This window comes from Acyrthosiphon pisum, unplaced genomic scaffold (assembly GCF_005508785.2).
Source record: "Acyrthosiphon pisum isolate AL4f unplaced genomic scaffold, pea_aphid_22Mar2018_4r6ur Scaffold_21966;HRSCAF=25449, whole genome shotgun sequence".
NCBI lineage: Eukaryota > Metazoa > Arthropoda > Insecta > Hemiptera > Aphididae > Acyrthosiphon > Acyrthosiphon pisum.
Window position 1 is genome coordinate 222,077 of NW_021771488.1, and position 20,172 is coordinate 242,248.

Below are 20,172 nucleotides of genomic sequence, written 5' to 3' on the forward strand. Positions count from 1 at the left end.
AGCTCGAATCGTGTGTGTGTATTATTATTACTATTACTATTATTACAATATTTACGAATCACTCAACGGTCGATGGGAACGATTGCAGTGGTGCAGGACAGAAGGGCCCACACACGCTTTAATATTATATATATATATATATATATATATATATGGACGCACGGCACACGATAAAAAGGCAATTGGATTTCTAGAAGAGCTCCCTCTGAGAAATTGATATGTCCACGCCGTCGACTTGTGGTCCGGATAAAAAAGCCGTTACCCCGAGATTCTATCTCGTATATTATTATATTTTTTTCCCTTTAAAATACCTTTTTTCGCACGTAACAACCGATCGTTATATACTTCCTATTATATTATATATAGGCGCAGACGCTCCGTTGACCTTATAAGAGTTTAAAAATAAAACAAATTGGACTAATCTGATAAGTTAATCAAAACAAAATTACTAGGTCCACGGTCAATGATAAACTTTTGTTTCTATTGTTTCCAAAAAGTTTATTATTATATAATAACAATGAAAAATACAACGACATTATATTTTAAAATCAATCCAGAAAACAAAAGCAAAATGTATACACTCATATTATATCAGATGACCTTTCTAACGTGTGAGACACCCGCTCTTTCAAAAACTATTTTCATATTTGAAAATATTTTTTTACATAATTTTTCGTCGTTAAAAACAACATTTTTCTTTAAGAAATATATTTTTTACTATTTTTCACTATTTCTTAAATGTTTTACTTTTATTGAGAACATGACGTAATTATTATACCTTATTCTAAAGCAGAATATTTTTTGGAGTACTTCAATTTATAAAAACCAAATTTTGGACTAGTGGTGTATGGGTTAAGTATTTAAAGTTTATATAAATGGAGTAGAGTGGTGCTGCAGGGATACCCCGAAAAATGTTGGTCTACGACTAGTTCACTGGCCAAATCTTTGAATACTTATAACAAATAAACTATACTTATCCAAAATTATATTTTCATAAAACTTAGTGCTTTGATCAAAATTCTGCTTTGGAATATGTAATTAATAATGTATGTTGTCATTCAAATGAGTTACAAATTATTATGGAAGTATAATATTATAGAGTTATGATAATATCTTATGTCTAGTTATCAGTTTAATTGTCATCACATTATAAGTTATAACCTGTTTCGGATAGGTATGTCTAGTTATTATGTTTGCCATTTTCGCATAAATTAAAAAATAATATCATAATTTATTAACAATAAAACAGTATAATAATTTGAGATACCGGAAAAACGAATTCCAAGTCAGAAATGTAGCTAAATTGCCTATTGATGACGCCGTGTTACAATAGTTTTAAATTCACATACATAATGTTACGTACATTATAATACATCTTACATAAGAAGTTCCTAATACTATATAGAAATAACCCTGATGCAGGCAGAATCAAAAATATGAAAAATTGAAAATGCACATAGACTGTACATGTTCTGAAAATATTTAAGTCAGTTATTATAGATATGAGAATAAAAAAAAAATTAACAAATGTGTATTAATATTATGTTCTACCGTGAAAATGACTGATTATAAGTATGTCAAAATATTAAGTAATGTTACCTCTTTTCGCTCTATTGTTTTTACAAATTGGAGTCAAACGTGAAAAACAGGTTAATCGGCGTACCTATTTTTATTTTTTTTCGAAATATACTACGCCTTTGTCATAACTGCGCGCCTTCGCATATTGCATGCTTTTCAATAAAACCCAACGAAACAAAAGCTGCTGAGTAAATAGTTGACGTGACACCGACAATATTCTGAACTATATATATATATATATTATATATAACTGGTATGTACAGTGTGTTTCCGAGGAAAACGCCAAGCGGGCAGAGTCGTCGTCAAGTGCACCTGCGACGGACACACGTACAATATTAATAACAATAGGTAATAACAATACGACGGTAACAACAATATATATATTATATACATCCGATGATGAGGCTACGTGTCACGAAACAAAAATCCAAACAGTTATATCTGCTGATGGGTGGAGAGAAGTGTGCGGACTCTTGGCGATGAGCGGAAGAAAGAGAGAGAGAGTGTGAATCTCGAGTCTGTGCAGGTGTATAATATAATATAGACGGTGGCGGTGGTGGGTAAGGCAAAGGTCGAATATCGTTCAGCTCAACCCCTTCAGAGTTCTGCATATATCTTGCGGGTATATGCGTTCTTTTACGCGTACAAATTATATATTATAATATGGTACTAATTTATAATATTATACCTAAGGACAAAATGAAAAACGATAGGGACGGGACCAGCGTATAAAGGTCGAATATCATCATTGCATTATGCTTTCTGCCTCTCTCTCCCTTGGGCACACGTGGTGGTGTTCTAACTATATACATAATAATATATTGTATTATTCCAATTGCTCGCGTGTCTTCAAGTGCTCGCGTGGTCCTCGTATTCCTTTTGTTCTTGGTTCATACAACTGTGATATTATTATAATATAACCTCTAGTGCATACAATAATACAGTGTGTGTGTGTGTGTGTGTGTGTGTGTGTGTATGTCGCCACTCACCATTACTCTAACTCACACACACCCCTTTCGTTTTCACCACCCCTCGTTCTAGGTACAGCACGTTTCCCTTACTGCGCACGCAGCCTATTCTTTTTCTCCGTTCCCCAGGCAAAACTTCACTTATAATAATAATAATATAATGAACTGAAATGTGTAAGTCTTGAACACCGCACCATAATAATATAAGCGCGTTATGCGAGAAGTACCTATGTGTATTGCTTGTGGTACGTTCAATACAACCACTATAATATACATGACATACAATACCCAAATACCGGGTACCAACCGCACACGCAATGCGGTACACGATTTACAACCACGTTAGCGGGTTGACATTATATTTTGTGTGTGTGTATGTTTTTCGCCTACATTGTAGCGGCCGGTGCGAAATGATAGACCTCTGAAAAGACGAACTGGATTAATGATCTCTGATTGTACGAGTATAGTGCAAACCCTAAAACGCCGAAAAGACGTCGGTGACGACGACGACGATATATCGTAAATACACACACAAACACAAGTACGTAACTTTCGATACCTATACGAGAACGAATAGTGCACTGTGTGCGCGCGAGTAAAAGAGAGTATTTAGAGAGAGAAGGTGTTACGATATAATGTACAAATATATATATATATGGTCGTATGCCACGGCCGCGCGCCGGGAAATTAATGACAAAAAGCGCTTTACGCCCAATTGGCACGGATAGTTAAACTTACACTCACGAGAGTTTGTCAGACGTCAAAACGCCACCACTCCTCGTTCGCCTGGCGTCACCCTCCGGCAAACTACCACTACACTCCCACCAGCCCCCTGAAGAGTTAAAAAGAGAGAAAGAGAGAGAGAGAGATAGAGGGGAGATAGGGGCGGGATGGAGTGAGAGAGTGAGAGTGATCGAGGCGTGGGAGGAGAGATGTGTTTTGTGGAGAAACTTTATGATTAGTTCGCGTGCCGCCCGCCACCGCCGTGGAAATACACTTTTTTTGTTTTGCCATTTTTTTCCCCTTTTGGTCGGCTGTTTGGTCGGGATCAACGACGGCGACGGAGCCGGATATTATATTAATCCTTAGAGTTATATAAAACGTTCGGTGCAGCGACGTCTCGCGAGGCGCACCGGTTAAACGCGGTTTTGAAACGGAATCGCGCGGAGAGAAAGTTTTCGTGCTACCACCGCGATTTAATCCGTCGCGCGTTCGCCTTCCCCGCTACTGTCGATTTTATATAATTTAATAATATAACGTATACTGTACACCACGATACCCACCTAATATAATATTATTACATCAGATTGGTGATCGGTGGTATTATGTATAATATATTGTTGGTACACGTCATATTATTATCTACAAGTACATTTTATCGTAGTAGGTGACAACGATGATGAAGTGTTGCACACCGTCGATAATTTAATCTACGAATTGCAAATTTCATCTATAAAATTACGTTTACACAGTTGTTGTAAATCATGTGCGAATATTCAAATCATTGAATAAAAATCAGATATGATTAAAAACTCAATTTTCGCGTACGAGATTTGAAGGTTTTAACAAAAACAAAATTATTTCATACGATTAAAGGCCGTTCATGGAAGATTTTCACTAATTGGGACCTAATATTTTTAGGCAGTGAGCCTCCTATAATTTTTAAAACATCTCATGGCCCAAATTCGTAATGATAACATGTATAAATTTATTAAAAATCTGTTAATAATATGAGTAATGCTTAAATGTGTTCGTGGGCCTCAAATTAAGTCAAGGTGGGCTGGTTGAAAATCCCTGACCTAAACAAAATATTGTATTATCGTGTTACGTGAAGTATAAAATAAAATTAATACAATGAAATGAATTTTTATACTCAGAAATAATATGATATAGTTGACATATGAATCTTTAATTTTCAGATAATAAAACTACACATTTTACATTCGATCTGTTTAAATTTCTTAAAGTGTTTTAGAGTGCTTAATACTCAAACAGTCGTAATAAATTACAATTTTTACTATAAAATTAAAACTAAAAACTAATATTTAATTTATAATCCATAAAATTTGAACTGATCATTTTATAACTGGTGTACCAATAATATGACAAAATCTTACTTAGCAATCGAACCAGGTTTAAACAGAAAATGTGCCTTAAATTTTTATTGAATTATTCAAATTTCTAAAAATACTAGAAGCGTTTAAACGTTCTTAGAGTTGATGAATACATCCTACGTTTTTGGTATTCCTCGCGAAATTAACTCGATTGAGACAAGTTGATTTGAAAATGGTTTTTGGTTGGCTCGTATTTTTCATTGACTTTGAATTATTGAACCTATATCGTTATACGTAACTACATAAATTTAAACTTACAGACATATAATATTATGATATAATAATATAGGTACATACATAATTTCAGTATTCCACATAAAATATATCTTACAAGCTCGGTTGTTATCAGTAATGACTATAATGATCTATGAAACGTATGAACTTATAAATAAATACCATAGCGCAACTAGGAAGAAGGTGGATAAACTTGGACCGTATAAAACGATATTTTATTATTCAATCTAGAATACAAAATGAATTATTTATATTATCCATTATCAAATAATAACGGTTTCGCGATGGTTATAGATCCATTTTTGTAACACCATTGATTTCGTCACTGTTAGGCTGCCAAACCACGCCAATGATTTCCATTAAACTATGACACTATAATAATAATAATAATAATTAATAAGACTTAGGGCCATTCTTACAATGTCCGGTAAAGTGTCGGTTAACGCTGACCGGATGATAACAGATTTTATTACCGGCAGAATTCCACCGGTTAAGTGTCGGTTAACTTTATCCGAAGGTCGTAAGAACCAGCCTTGTTTTAGGTATATCACAAAAATACATAATAATAAATTATTAACAGATATATAGCTATAACACTTTCCGTAAGCTCAGGTTGTGTTGGGAGAGTAAGTTAAGTCCTAAATAGAATCGAGATTTATATTAAAATTATATAATATACATTTTAATACAATAAAGACTATATAGTGACTTGTTTACCTATTTTATAAAGAAAACCCAAGCCAAAGTAATTATTATATTAGTATTATAATATTAACAAATGTTGTAAAATTCTAAATTGTATAAATAATCATAAAAAAATTATTTTAAATCATTATTTTAAATTAAACAAATTTATATTCAATTTTTTATTTAAAACTTCTTCTATATATTTATAATTGAATATTATTATCCAAAAGTGGTCTTACTATTCGTTAAAATATGTGTATACCTTGTATTATAACTGTGGTCCACAGTATTAAATTATTATGTCTAAATATTAAAAAATATTCCTACATTGATATAAAACAATTCATTAAAACTGGGTACATTTAGTTCACAAAACATGAGGTTTGTTACTCTATAGAGTACCTACAGGTTTATCCAGTAAAAATTTGATAAAATACGAAATATTATGACGACCGTTATTTGAATCGCCAGGTGTTGCATGTTACAGGTGACGGAATCATCCCACTGACGGTGCCCACACAGACGCCGGACACGTGTTACCTGCAAACGCTGACCGATTGCGTGAACGGCACGACAAATTGTACGCTCCAGACCACGTCTCGGTTGCGATTGGTCGGATCGGTGCGTGACGTAGTCGTGCAGACTTCCAGCAAGTTCTACAAGCCGGGAGAGACCAGTGAGTGGCTTATTTATAATAACACCGAATAACATAATATTATTTTACTTAAACATTTTTTTCTCCACTACACGCGTTAACAAAACTATTATAAAAAAAAAAAACACATTATGTAATAAATACATGTAATTAATAGGCCAAATAAACGCGTACTGTGCAACTATGCTACCATAATTATATCTTAATTTAACAAATTTAGTTATTTGATTATTTTTTTGTACTCTATCTAAATCCATTCAAACTTTAAATTTTAGATTCTGAGCCAAGTAAAGTACACGCAATGGTGTGTTTGTGTTTCTTTTTAAATAAAAATGTTTTTGGGCTAGATTTTTCTAAGCGATTTTCGGCACACATTGTTTACCTCAATAGAAACGCAAATCAACAATAAAAAAAAAACATACCTACCATGATTCCTCAATTTTTCTTACAATTGAAAAATATCTACAAGCATGCCACGCTGTTTTTGTGTTTGGAGATACTTTTTCTGATAGAAAAATTAATACTTTGATCATCATTTTGGATGGAAGTTTATTGCATCAAATTTAATCTAGTTGGTATTTTTGACAGTTCAAGAATAAAAATGTTCGAACATTTTTAAAATATTTGAGTAAAAAAAATATTATCTAAATAATTGTTTTGTAACCTCGATAACCAAACATTTAGACTTTCTCCACATATTATGTTTTTTCATCATATACAATTATTTATCAAAGAATTCAAATTTAACACGTCATCTATCACAGTTCGTGCTCAATAATGGTGAGGTACACACTAGTTCACTACTCCTATACTGTAGGTAGTACCTACAATATAACAGATACCTACCTACATTGCCCCTTTTTTTCTAATTTTAGAACACCTTGTGTCCATCTGTTAGTTACCTGCACATAGTTTATAGTTCCGATTGATGATGTTATGATAATTATTTATCCACTATATATTGTTCGTAGTTATTTTATATATTTACAATTGTTTGCATTAATATATTTAATTACGATTTTTGATATTGAGATACCTAATTACTTTTTGAATACGTAGTTAATATAGATTCATACTATCCAAAAAATACTATCAAAATATTAAGGTTGCCAAATTCTTATTAAATTGTATTTTTAATTATAGTTTATTGCTTTGCATTAAATACGCTTGGAAACCGGAAATTTAGCACGCTCGCAGAATGAGTTTTCCTAACTTATTATAAATTACTTCTTTCCATAATATCTTCACATGCAAAAAAAGATATTATCATATCATGCATACATAATCTTGGTTGTGGGTAAGTTGGGAAACTATCACTAATTATCAATGATATAGTTGTTATACTTATTATTTATTACGTATAAATAATAGCCACAATGCCACATAAAAACGCCGGTTTTATCTAGAAACTTTCGTAGCAAAATTACGTTACAAATAAAATAATTTAATAATTAGGCACATGATATTTCGGACCATTTCATTTTATTCTACATAGTATTTTAACTGTCGTTCAGCTTTATTCGTATAAGTTCTGAGTTTGTATCGAATTAATATATACTACTTTATACCTATTTCAATAGGTAGTTCATAATGGAGCTTATTAATATTTAATAGCGATAAATCGAAGCCACTTATTATATAATAATTATTCCGTTTTCATCTATAATTGGTTTTTCTAAGCAATAAAACATAAAAGTACTATATAGTGTCGTATAAAAAATGTATGTTGATGGGAAGTTCAAAAGCTGTCCCAAAAACTTTACTCGACTTTTTATAACAATAATACAAAAAAATAAAAAATCATATTTTTAAGACATGACTCAGCCAACCACCACATGGTGTCTCTTGGGTATCGCTAATAGGCTTATATGAAATGGTAATTATTATGAGGCCTTTCAATAAACCCCGGTCACCACTCTTAGGTACTTGATTTAGGGACTGAGCACAATTCCCCAAAACTGATGATTTTGATAACTTCTGGAACTATAGAGTTGCGTAAATTTCTCTATTGTACTTCTATTACGTATCTATAGAATACTAACGCGTAGTCTTGTGTTGCACTAAAAATATTAAACGGCTACACAATATATTTCGAGTCCACCATACCTTACCAGATATACAACACACTGATACTACTTTTCTCGGAATCGGAGAAGTACTCGTGTTCTACCTTCGCTTTTATACGGTATAATATTATAGCTGCCTACCTATTTTACATTCTGATAGGAATGAATAATGCATAGTAGTTGTGTGTAAAAATAAAATATATTTACATTTTCGCCGAGTTAAATAATAAATATAATGTGGTTGTATCACGCTGTAATCCAGAAAAAAATATAATCCTTTTTTCGCCACAACTAGATATTTGTATATTTTAATTTAAAATTAAAATATAGTAATTAATTCCTATAAATCTCTGTTCCATTCAATCATCGAGCTAAATTAAAAAACACAAAATTATTTAGTTATATTTTTAAGAATGAAAAAATATGTATTATTAAAATTTACACAATGATACAAAATTATTTAGGTTCATAATTCTTAATATAATATGATCTGAATCAAAATTGAAGTACAATTACGTATGTGGTTATATTATATTAATCAAAGACCGGCTGATGATGAAATATAAGAAATATTTCCGTGGTAACAATGTAAACTTCGCACAGCATTTAAAATACTTTTGTAAAAAATATATAAGCTCGCTTGAAACACAATGTAAGTAAAACAAAATAACTCTGAATTACCCTATACATACACTTAAACAATACGGTCTTTATATCATTTCTATCCTAAAGTGTATTTGTGTGTGTGGGTCTAAAAATCCCATCTCATGTTTTAAATTCCACATGGAGTAAAATGTATTATTTTCATATTGTGACCTTCTTTTATAACGTCCAGCTAAATCCTACAAATTGTGTTACATGAAGGTAACTACTGTAATCTAAAAGAAAAGAACAAATATTTTTTCAAACGATTGTATTTTTTTAACTTCCTCGTAGGATCTTTATATAATGCACTGTTTATTTGAATTCAAATAATCGTTCATCCGTTCGTATCTCTCTCTCGCTCACTTTTGGCCCAATTCCCAGATATAAAAACAAAAACGTTTACCATGTTAAATAAAGAAAACAGCGAACGGGTATCGTGGATAGCCTTAAAGATTATTAAAGCGGCTTTTGTAAATAAGAGCTGGCCCTGGGCACAATGTTCAAAAGCATCTGACATTTGTTTGTCCTATGCCCGTGGGGTGCCAATTGTATAAGCCCCAAACAAATGAGAACGCTATGCGTGAGTCCGTTTTTAATGGGTATAATAGAGACGTTTATTTTATCTTTTATCGGCTTTAATCGTATTCAACAGAAAATTCTATTCAGACTTAAAAAGTGGCTTTCTCTTAGATCTCTTAATTAAATCACATATTGACCATCACTTATATTATAAGTTATAAACTCTGTACGACTCTCTGACTCTAGATAAGCTGCATTGATATTGGTGATTTAGTTCTAAAATATAATTTCTATCACACATTAAATTCAAGACATTTTTATAATAACACTGAAAAATAATTATATGAAATATTCTGGTCATCAATAAATTTTTAAAAAATGTTCATTAACAATACTTTATATTATCAGTAAAATGTATATATAATTTATATAAATCCATTTTACACTGTGATTTTACGAATGTAATCCATACGAATTTTATGGGAAAATGGTAAGACTGTACAAGAAAACTAATAGTTTTATCATAACTTTTCGTCAAATATAATTTTTGTTTTAGTTTGGTTTATTTGTGTGATTAATTACTATTTGGCTTCTATTAAATTTAATTTAAAGAGAAAATGCATTTATTTTGTTTGTAATTAGGTGAAATGTCTCTCTAGAATGACCTATATTCATTACTATAATATGTTATGATGAAAACTATTCGTCTATACGTAATTATTATGTATTTATAAAATATACACGACAACATACAAAAACAAATATTTAAAACATTATCCAAACATAATACTTATTATAATTTATTATTACATTTTCCACTGAAAATGACTATAGTGCATTACTGCTTACGCCATTACACGTTTTTATTTTGCATGAATATTGAACCCAGAGTTAGAAATTCGATTAAAAAATAATGTATAGATTTACAGGAACGAAATTTAATCAAGCAAAACCAAATAATAGTGATAAGGAAATTTACTCCTATCATAACAAAACGCTGTAGACAATATGCACAAAACATATTTTTATGGAGAAAAACGTCAATCGATTACCATATTATATAATATAATAGCCGTGTAAAAATATAGTGTTAGTTATCTTAAGTAAGGTTAGTAAATACTATAACACATACATTCTATTATACTAGCTTGTATATTATATTTATACTATTATCAACGAATAAAGAAAACTGTCGGCGGCTCAGTAATCAGTAGGTATTCATGCGCAATTTCGGGAATTTTTTTCCTGAATAACGCATAGTTTAGATGAAATAAAATGGTTATTTTTAGTTTGCAGCCTACGCAAATGCATTAGGTTGACCGAAATTTCACTTTGCGGGATAACTGGAGCAAGTTTGGAAATAGCCTAAATAAAGATTGTTATAATTATATCTTATTGTTCTGGTATTAAATTATATTTTATATGATAAGACTATACGGACAATTTCTGGGGGGGGTTGTAACTCATCTATAATACTTCGTGTTATTTATTGTATATTTTTCTAAAAATCTACTTATGGTACATAATATCCACTATAAGGTTATAACTATAATATACAGCTATAGGTTTAAAAAATGTCTACGTGCATATTATTTAATATTATGTAAATAAACTAAATAATGTCAATCATGGTCGCAGAACTGTAAAAGCGTATAAACCCACTTTATATATCTGCAATGAACCTTTGATTAATATAAATGAACATATGTGATATGTGCGTCTTACACTGAAATGTCACGCGATCGTCTCGTAATCCTCGAGAAATAAGCTAGTCGTTTTGTCAGACAGGAAATGAAGCAGCTCACTAATAAAATACTATATTGGGTATAAATATTTCAATTTTAATACTTACAAAAATCGTTTTGCTGGTGTTATATCGTTCTGCACTCCACCATTAATAATACGCGTAATTATGGACAGTGGTGGGCCAAAAACCTAAATTTTGATGCAGCTGCGTCAACTTTCAAAAGGGTAGTTTAAGCTCGTGCCGAAATCTATGCTAAAGTCCGGCCGCGTGGCCCGACCTTTCTGCCACATTTCATTGTCATGGGTAATGGTGGTGGTAGTGGCGGAGGTAATTTCTTAAATATGAAATCACATTATTTAAAATTTGAGTTCAGACAACTGCTGCTTGTGAAAGACGACACGAAAACGGTCTGATCAAGAATCAATGGCACAAAAAGGCCGGTCACGCTACGCGTTTTTCTAAGACCTTTCGCATTGCATAATTAAACTCTCTCGTGAATGCAGAAAAAACACTTGGTGGCCAAAGTTTTCCATTAAAACTTACCAACGACAGAGGAGATCATAGTTACCCGTGGCTTGATATTATACATATACAAAGTGTATCGCAGTCGTCGAGTTTAAGCTACGGTCAAGACGGCTAACTTTATACCGAGGTTTAGGTGGGAGGCCGCTAGCGAGTAACCGCGAAAATTTCCATCAGTCAGTCTTCGGGGAACCGTCTTCTTCTTAATGACTTTTATATAAAATCATTTTCACCTCACCATTCGTGAGTGCGCAGGTGTACTACTGTACTCTATCTCAAATAAGAGTAACACCCAGGCCAATATACCATTTCCCCGGTTGGACATTATTTCTATATATGAACATAATATTTGCGTTTATAATTTGTCGTGACAGATATTATAATCTTGTTAGAAAAGTTTTTTTTATTAATCTCGTAATTATGCACCAGTCATGTAACAACCAACTGAAAAACACCATGTCCCGAGGGCTGTAATCGTTTTCCTTAATAGTAAAATGTGGGATAAAATGTGTTTAGCTTTTATTATTTATTTTGTTTTTCCTATTTAGTAATGTAATATTGTATAATTTAATTTTTACTTTCAAAAATTAACACTTACCAATATGGCTAGAAGAGCAGGGGGTAACAATTAAATTATCACCATGCACGAAAATTATCTAAGCATCTGTTCTGGTTCACTGAACAAGACAAAAATTACGAATAACTACATAGGTACAATAATAATTATAGAAGTTTCTCTCCTATCTCTATACTATTGCCGTGTTCCGATATTTTCATTTATGTATGCAAATATAATATAGTAGGTAGCTAAATAATAATATTATTATTATTATTATTATTATGGGTGTAACACGTATTAGAAGTTAGAACATAATGAAAACATAAAAGATCATGTAAATTAAATAATTATTTTATAATTTATATATGTATGTTATCTTCATATTCTGTGTTTTGGGTGTTCACTATATTACTAATTTCATAAACTTGTCAGTTCGGTAACGTAATGAACAAGTTTTCTAAGTACATACATGGTATCTTAAACAACTACAAATTCACTAATCAGTGCCAAAGTTCATATAATTAATTATGCTATGTTTTATTCAAGACAAGTGTCTTTGAGTTATTTCGCTATAGTCTGTTTACACCATAGTTAAACTATGCAAATCGTGTATAAAATTGTTGATAAATCAAATTGAATAAAAATATACTTTACATACAAAAAAAAATTTATTTACGATACCACGATGAAAGACATTTTAGGAACTTTTTCAATATTTAAATGTTTACATGATTGCAAACTTTTGATTTCTAAATAAAGTTAACATAATAGGTACATTGTAATCTGTAATATAAAATATATTTTCATTGAGTATAAATTGTATATGCCCAATGATATTATATATATTATATATATATATATATATATTATATATATATATATATATATGAATTAAAAATCTATCAATACAATAAATTATAAATATTGCAACTCATTTCAGCTAAAAATGACTGGCAATCAATAAGTAATAATCAATATTTCATATTATGTATTTAAAAAAAATTAAAAAAAAAAAAAAACAATAAATTTAGAAAGTTAATCTTCGGGACATCTTAAATAGTTCACTTAAAAAAAACCACGGAAAAAAAATCGTAACTCTTAAAGCATAAATCTAAGCATGATTAGAATAAACATTAACTATATACATGTAATTGATTAGGGGGAGAAGCAATTCTGAGATGAAATTAAATAGGTCAGTAATATATATGAACGCATAAAATGTAGTAAACTATTACCGATCCTGCAATCGTGTGATAACATAAAAATCGTTTTAAATAAATTGAAATGAACCACCAATATATTATATTATTTAACTACGAACATTTAAATACAAACTTAAGGCTGTTGAAAGCGATCCATTTTTAAGGGGTCAAGGCAATATTCTATATCCATCGCGAGTTATGTTTGACTGCTTGTGTAGTGACTGATCATTAGTGTGCAAATAAAGTTCCCCGAACGATTTATGTAATTGAAAATAAACTACGGCTAAGATTCTTGGAAATCAGTAACAGACATACGAGCTGTCACACGTCACTAAATTTTTCGATCAAAAAAGTTTCAACTTGAAAGTCCTAAAAAGCGGAAGAAAAATTCGCCCAGTACCAAAAGCCCGAATTTAATTTTGAAAACATATTTTAATTCCTCATTCTATTTTCTAGGTTATGAAATAAATGGATTTTCGATTTTTTTGTATTGTTTAATTAGTATAGTACTAAATTAATTATATATTTTCTTTCTCAAAATTTACCTTTACTTTAATGTTACTAAAAAAAAAAAATAATAAGAAAAATAATAAATTCGTTTTTTACATAACATAGAAAAGAGAATAAGGAATTCAAATTTGTTTTCAAAATTAAAATCGGACTTTTTGTACTAGTTGAATTTGTCTTCACTTATTGGTCTAAATGCACGGAAAAAACGACCCACTTTCAACAGCCTTAAGAAAAATAATTTAATTCAAACCTCATATTCTATAATTTAATATATCAGACATTTAAACTCGAAATAAGACTAAACTAAAACAAATGTTAAATGGTTTATTAATATAACATTAAAAATTATATGTAGTGAAAAACAATTTAACAACTTGTATGGGTTTTATGTACGTGTATGAAGTCGTATTTTATTGGACGCACCGTGCACGTGTTTTGATTAATTTTTATAAATTTTTGATTTTAGTTGAATTTTGGCTCCTTCCACTGGACCATTACCTTCGTATTGCCGAGGATGTCACCATGGACGTTTACATCAAGAACCCTAAGGGGACACGTGTCGCACTTTGGGATGACGTCCCGTCGAGCCGCAACACTCCATTCCGCTTTATGTTGTCCGAGTTGGCTGTCGTCGGAGAATGGACTGTCGAGGTGGCCTCCGAAGGGGTGACATTCAAGACGGCTGTGAACGTGAGCAATGCAAGAGGTTCCACTGATCCGCCAAAACGGGAACAGACGATAACTGAAGAACACTTCGTAGAATTACGATTTGGACACGAGATGAGACACAAATACAAGCCTGGGTTACCTTTCCTCGGAAAAGTTAGTATTGTAAACACAATTTTTCCGATTTGATTGTATAATAAATGTATAATAGGTATAGAGTAATTTTCTATCAAGATTGATAAAAATAAGCTCGTATCTCTGAAACGTTTAATGAATATCGATTGAACTCCGATGTGTTGTATATTTTAATCAATACGGTTGTAGGTCAAATAATACAATTTGCGTTTTGTTTTTAATTTTAGAAGTATTTTATGTATTTACAGGTAGAAGCTATGAGTTCGGAAAAGAATCTCCGAGTCCGCGTTAAGGTATTTGACAACTCCACTACGATATATAGCCAAGACGTTGAAATAATTCAAGGTGAAGGAACATTCGTTGTCCCAGCAATGTTATCTGACAATGAAATAATTGTACTTCAAGTGAGTAAAATAATTACTAAATTATTATAAATTTATTTTTTATGATTTGTTTATTCATATTTTTTTAACGGTTTTATATTATACACTCTACCACACATAATATTGTTGAGTCAATTTAAAACTAAAAATAAATTGTTAATATATTTTATATAAAATAATATTTACTTCTAAAATGTATATTAAAAAATGTTGAAAAGAAGAAAACAAAAATACACGAATTCGTTATTGATTACATCATTATAATAATATGTTTTATATAATTTTAAAACAGGCTGAATTAGTATCCGTCGAAGGAAAAGAAATCGAAGGACACTATGTATTAGCCAAAGAATTTATACAAAAATGGAACTCTACATCAGACTGTTACTTATTGGTCGAAGGAGTAGAACATACTTTAACGGTAATAACTAGTTGCTGAATTAATACGATAATATTAAAGTTTAAGAGTTTTCAAATATTAATATAAACTAACAAAATATGGTTTGGTTACACTATAATATAATATTATGATTGTCATTAGGCAAACGAAGAAGCAGAAGTGGTTGTACTATCGTCGTGCCCTTGTAATCGATACGTTAACTATGTTGTGACCACCGAGGGGCACGTGGCTATTTGGCAAAAATATAAGCCAGTGGTCCACATGACGAAAATCATGGACCAAGTGGACATTTGTCGATTCAATTTAACGTATGTCACTTTGAGAAAATAAAATCAAGACCTAACACATTTATTTGACTGGTTATTTATTTAATAATATTATTGTGATGTAGATTCAACGTAGACCCCGTGATGGCACCCACTAGTCACTTATTGGTTTACTATACCACTGAAAAAGGAGAAACAATAAATGATGTAATTAGTTTCAACGTCAAACAAACCGATCCAAAGGTACAATTGCATTAATTGAAAAATATTGAATAATAAACAATCATAATCCAAAGAGATTCGTTTGAATTAGGTGAAAATTAGTTTGAAGGATAATAAAAATAATTGGTATCCGGAAGAACTGATGGAACTAAATTTAATGGCCGAAGAAAACTCGTTGGTGTGTTTAATTGGAGGCAGAGGGACGGAAAATATATCTCCGTTAAGGTCAGTCTTACAATAGTTCCCTGCTGTAAAAATGTATTCTTATTCACGTAAGATTCTCGACAATAGGAACATGGACGATGACACTGACCTTCTTGAGTCCGGATTGTTATTCCTTGAAAAACGTTTGGACGGTAAAGTGACAACTTCCAGACAAAGTGACCTATATCCAAGACATCATAGCTTTTTGGATACATTTTCGATGGACCAACTATGGACATGGAAATGCGTAAACTTTACGTGAGTACCTACCTATTTACTATAAAAATATTTAACAAATAAAATTAATGTGGTGTACTATTAAGTTAGGGTTTTGATTTTAAAACGATAAATATTACTGAAATATTCACTACCTATAAATTAATATTATCCAATATGAATGACAAAAAAATTAAAAATACTACATTTAACTTGGATGAATTAATTGATTTAATGTAATGAAATGTTAATATTATTCTTCACATACATGTTTCTACTATTTTTATCCAAGTTGTGAGGTTTATGAAAAATACAAAATAAATCAAATCTAATATAATATAATACTAGTAAACAAAATAGTACCGAAATTGAGAAAATATCGCTTAAAATCTAAAACTCTTTTAATCATATGTAATATAAAAATTTTATATTTTCAATTCTTGATGCATACACTCTGTTACTTTTAATCTATAGTCTATATAATAGTTTGATAAAATTTAATAAAATCCTAGTCCTGATTATTGCTAGATACTGTAAAATTGATGACAAAAAATGATAATTATATTAACATTTTTAAATAATTAATTGACATACAAAAAAAGTATATATTAATATATATTATTATATACAGTATCACCGCTTAATTATAATGAAAAATGTTCTTTTACTAATTTTAAATGCAAAAAGAGTAACAAAAAAAATTATGTTCCAACTTCCGAAGAGCAAAATATGAATATTGTTGTTTGCAAAGTGTTTAAAACCACAGCAGTCAGTTTTAGGATGAGATGCTAGGAAAACTTTCATTAGAGACATTTTTAAGTTTAAAATGCTTTCGAGAATAACCAGGTGGCCGCGATTAATATAGCCGTACACAACAGCCACTTAAGTGAACTTTAAAAGATTGAATGAAATATTTAATTTAATCATATCAACAGACTTTGGTAGTAGTTTGAAATAAAGTTCTCAATAAATTTATTAATATTATAAAAATGTAATTTTCGAACTCTATTTACGAAGAATACCATCGTAAATTCAAAATGTTAAAAATGTGATTTGACACCGATAAATCATTTTAAAATTAAATATAGAGGTAACTATAAAACTTTGCTTTAAGGAACCATGTATTTTTCCATAAATTAATTTTTAACAGTCAACTACTTTAACGTAACAGGAGCGATGTCATAAAAAAAGGCATGAATATTCATGCACCGTCCAAACCAGGCCATTGGAAATTGCGCATGTTAACTGTTGGTAGCACTGGACTTAAAATAACAGACACATTAGACATCAAAGTCACTAGCACTTTGGAAGTAGATGTTCGTACACCAGTCGAGATAAACGTTGGCGAGACAGTCCAAACAGATATTTACGTTGCTAATAACGTCAATTCTTGCATGGATGTAAGATATACATACATTTATATACGAATATTATGAACATAATATTATGGTCATATTATTTTGATAAATTAATGAATAGTATAAATAAAAATACAAAAAAACGGTTTCGTGTAGGTGAATGCACTCTTGTCATTGAGTGAAGGCGCTGTATTTAGCAGTTCCAATCAGCCATTTGTCGCAGAAAAAATGAGATTAGGTGCTTACGGTGCCACGTCGTTAATCGTTAGAATTACAGCACTGAAAGAAGGATTAAAAAATCTTACCGGTAATTAAACCGAATGTTTACGTCGAGCGAAATAATTTATTTCACTCAATTGTATACAATCACGAACAGTATAATATTATAAATTATTTATTTGTTCTCAAATTCGGCGTATGGGTATACATATTTAAAACCTAATTTTTTTTCAGTGGATATCTCGGGTTACGTGAGCGAAAAATGTCACTTAATAAACGATAATAAAAAATCAGAAGATCTTGAATTGAGCAATTCAACCGCAAGTATCGTCGTAAAATCCGTACCCATCTACGTGCACCCAGAAGGCATTCAACATCAGACCACCGACAACGCTTATTTCTGCGCCAATGGTGACGACTGTTTTCTTTTTTAAATAATTATTTATAATAACAATCGTTTGCTAAATGTTTCAATCGATCTGTAGAACAACTCATCGTGTCGACGACATCAGATTTCCGGTACCAACACATAAACGCGCCTAAAAACCGAGACGGTATTGTATTCGAAATACAAGCGAAAAAAAGCGCTCATATTTTATTAAGTCAAGAACGCAAACCGACCACGTTGATGTACCAGATCGTACTCGGTGACTTGGATAATACTATTTCGTGGATAGGTCGCGGAAAACACGGTGAATACATTTTCTTCTAAAAACTTACTCGATCGCTGGTCGTAATAATTTATACCGCATTTGATCATACGGCTACTTTTTTTTAATTTCAGGAAATGGTGTACATTTAACGAGTCGTAACACTCCTGGGATTCTATCTGAAGAAGAGCCACGCACGTTTTGGATCAGCTGGGAGAAAGGAGTGTTGGCGTTTGGTTACGGTCAGGAAATCCATCAGTATCCATTGCTGAAATGGAATATGGACAAAAAAATAAAAATAAACCATATCGGTTTCGCCACCATTCTTGGGACTACAGGGCAGTTCAGAGTGTGGAATTACAACGACGAAGCTGGCTTCTCACAAGTACTGCATTTAGAAACGCCCAATACGATGATATCGGGATCCGAATCTGGCACTTTAGTCGTAACTGGAGGTTTAAATTTCCCATTTTTCGTGCAGAATGAGCCCAAATTTTCAACGAGGTACGCAATAAATACATGATATATTTCTGATCACCGCACTATTTACGTTGAAACTATTATTCGTTTAGTTTGGTATCGTTCCTTTCAACTTTCACACCACTACTCATGTCCGAACACAATAATAACGGCACTGAAGAAAAATCACTGGTAGATTTATTATCGAAGAGCATACCAGTACTCCTTTCGTATCAGAACTCCGATGGGTCGTTCGGAGATCATCCAAACGTACCATGTTACTGGTAATTATAAAAGTACCTAGCTCGCCATACATTATATTATATTGTTGTAAACTTTTAGGTGTGACATTCGCGTACTCGAAATATTATGGAGAAGTCAGTCGCACGTTGGTGTGGATTCAGATCTAATCAAAGGGCTGAAAACGTGGATCCAAAAGCAGGTTTTCGAAGATTTTTCTACTGTTGTTGGTCAATCTGACATGGAAATAAACAAAATAATATGCGCCGCTGATACTTTGGCCACTCTAATGGAATTAGGCATAGAATCTGAAGTATGTGCAGAGTAAAAAACTAACTATTAGCACATTAATATCTAATGAACTAACTTCAATTTATTAATTTTGATGTACCTAATCTATAAAAATGTCCGAACAATAATTCATTTTTTTTAAACGTAATTTCAACAGATTGATTCGAAAATTGCAAATCATACCAAATCATATCTCGAACAACATTTAGATAATGTTGTCAAACCATACCCACTTGCTATTACGTCCTATGCGCTGATGGTTTCGAATAGCTACTTCACCAAAAAAGCTCTAACAAAATTACAATCTCTTTCAACAAACCAAGAAAGTGAATTTGGATGGCCCAAAGTACATCCTACGTCCGATTGGTACGACGACGTGGTGCCACAAAAAAAAGGTGAAAACAGTGAGTGATATAAATAGTATTAAGTTTTTAACTACAAGCACCTTATTAAAACC

At 31.4% G+C, this 20,172-nt stretch overlaps 1 protein-coding gene across 2 annotated transcripts in view; it reads left to right on the plus strand.

The window, feature by feature from the left end:
• The window catches only part of LOC100575246 (C3 and PZP-like alpha-2-macroglobulin domain-containing protein 8), a 97,445-nt gene that overhangs the window by 72,597 nt on the left and 4,676 nt on the right, over nucleotides 1-20,172 (plus strand). The window contains exons 3-18 of one of the 2 annotated variants that reach the window (XM_003241741.2): nucleotides 6,069-6,257; nucleotides 14,473-14,828; nucleotides 15,056-15,211; nucleotides 15,483-15,611; nucleotides 15,732-15,898; nucleotides 15,982-16,099; nucleotides 16,170-16,303; nucleotides 16,370-16,540; nucleotides 17,670-17,898; nucleotides 18,013-18,163; nucleotides 18,310-18,486; nucleotides 18,561-18,767; nucleotides 18,860-19,229; nucleotides 19,298-19,468; nucleotides 19,527-19,737; nucleotides 19,873-20,119. In XM_003241741.2, coding sequence (XP_003241789.1) covers nucleotides 6,069-6,257; nucleotides 14,473-14,828; nucleotides 15,056-15,211; nucleotides 15,483-15,611; nucleotides 15,732-15,898; nucleotides 15,982-16,099; nucleotides 16,170-16,303; nucleotides 16,370-16,540; nucleotides 17,670-17,898; nucleotides 18,013-18,163; nucleotides 18,310-18,486; nucleotides 18,561-18,767; nucleotides 18,860-19,229; nucleotides 19,298-19,468; nucleotides 19,527-19,737; nucleotides 19,873-20,119 — 3,183 coding nt within the window. The remainder of the gene's footprint in view (nucleotides 1-6,068; nucleotides 6,258-14,472; nucleotides 14,829-15,055; nucleotides 15,212-15,482; nucleotides 15,612-15,731; nucleotides 15,899-15,981; nucleotides 16,100-16,169; nucleotides 16,304-16,369; nucleotides 16,541-17,669; nucleotides 17,899-18,012; nucleotides 18,164-18,309; nucleotides 18,487-18,560; nucleotides 18,768-18,859; nucleotides 19,230-19,297; nucleotides 19,469-19,526; nucleotides 19,738-19,872; nucleotides 20,120-20,172) is intronic. The other variant, XM_008180772.1, reaches the window with a different exon arrangement.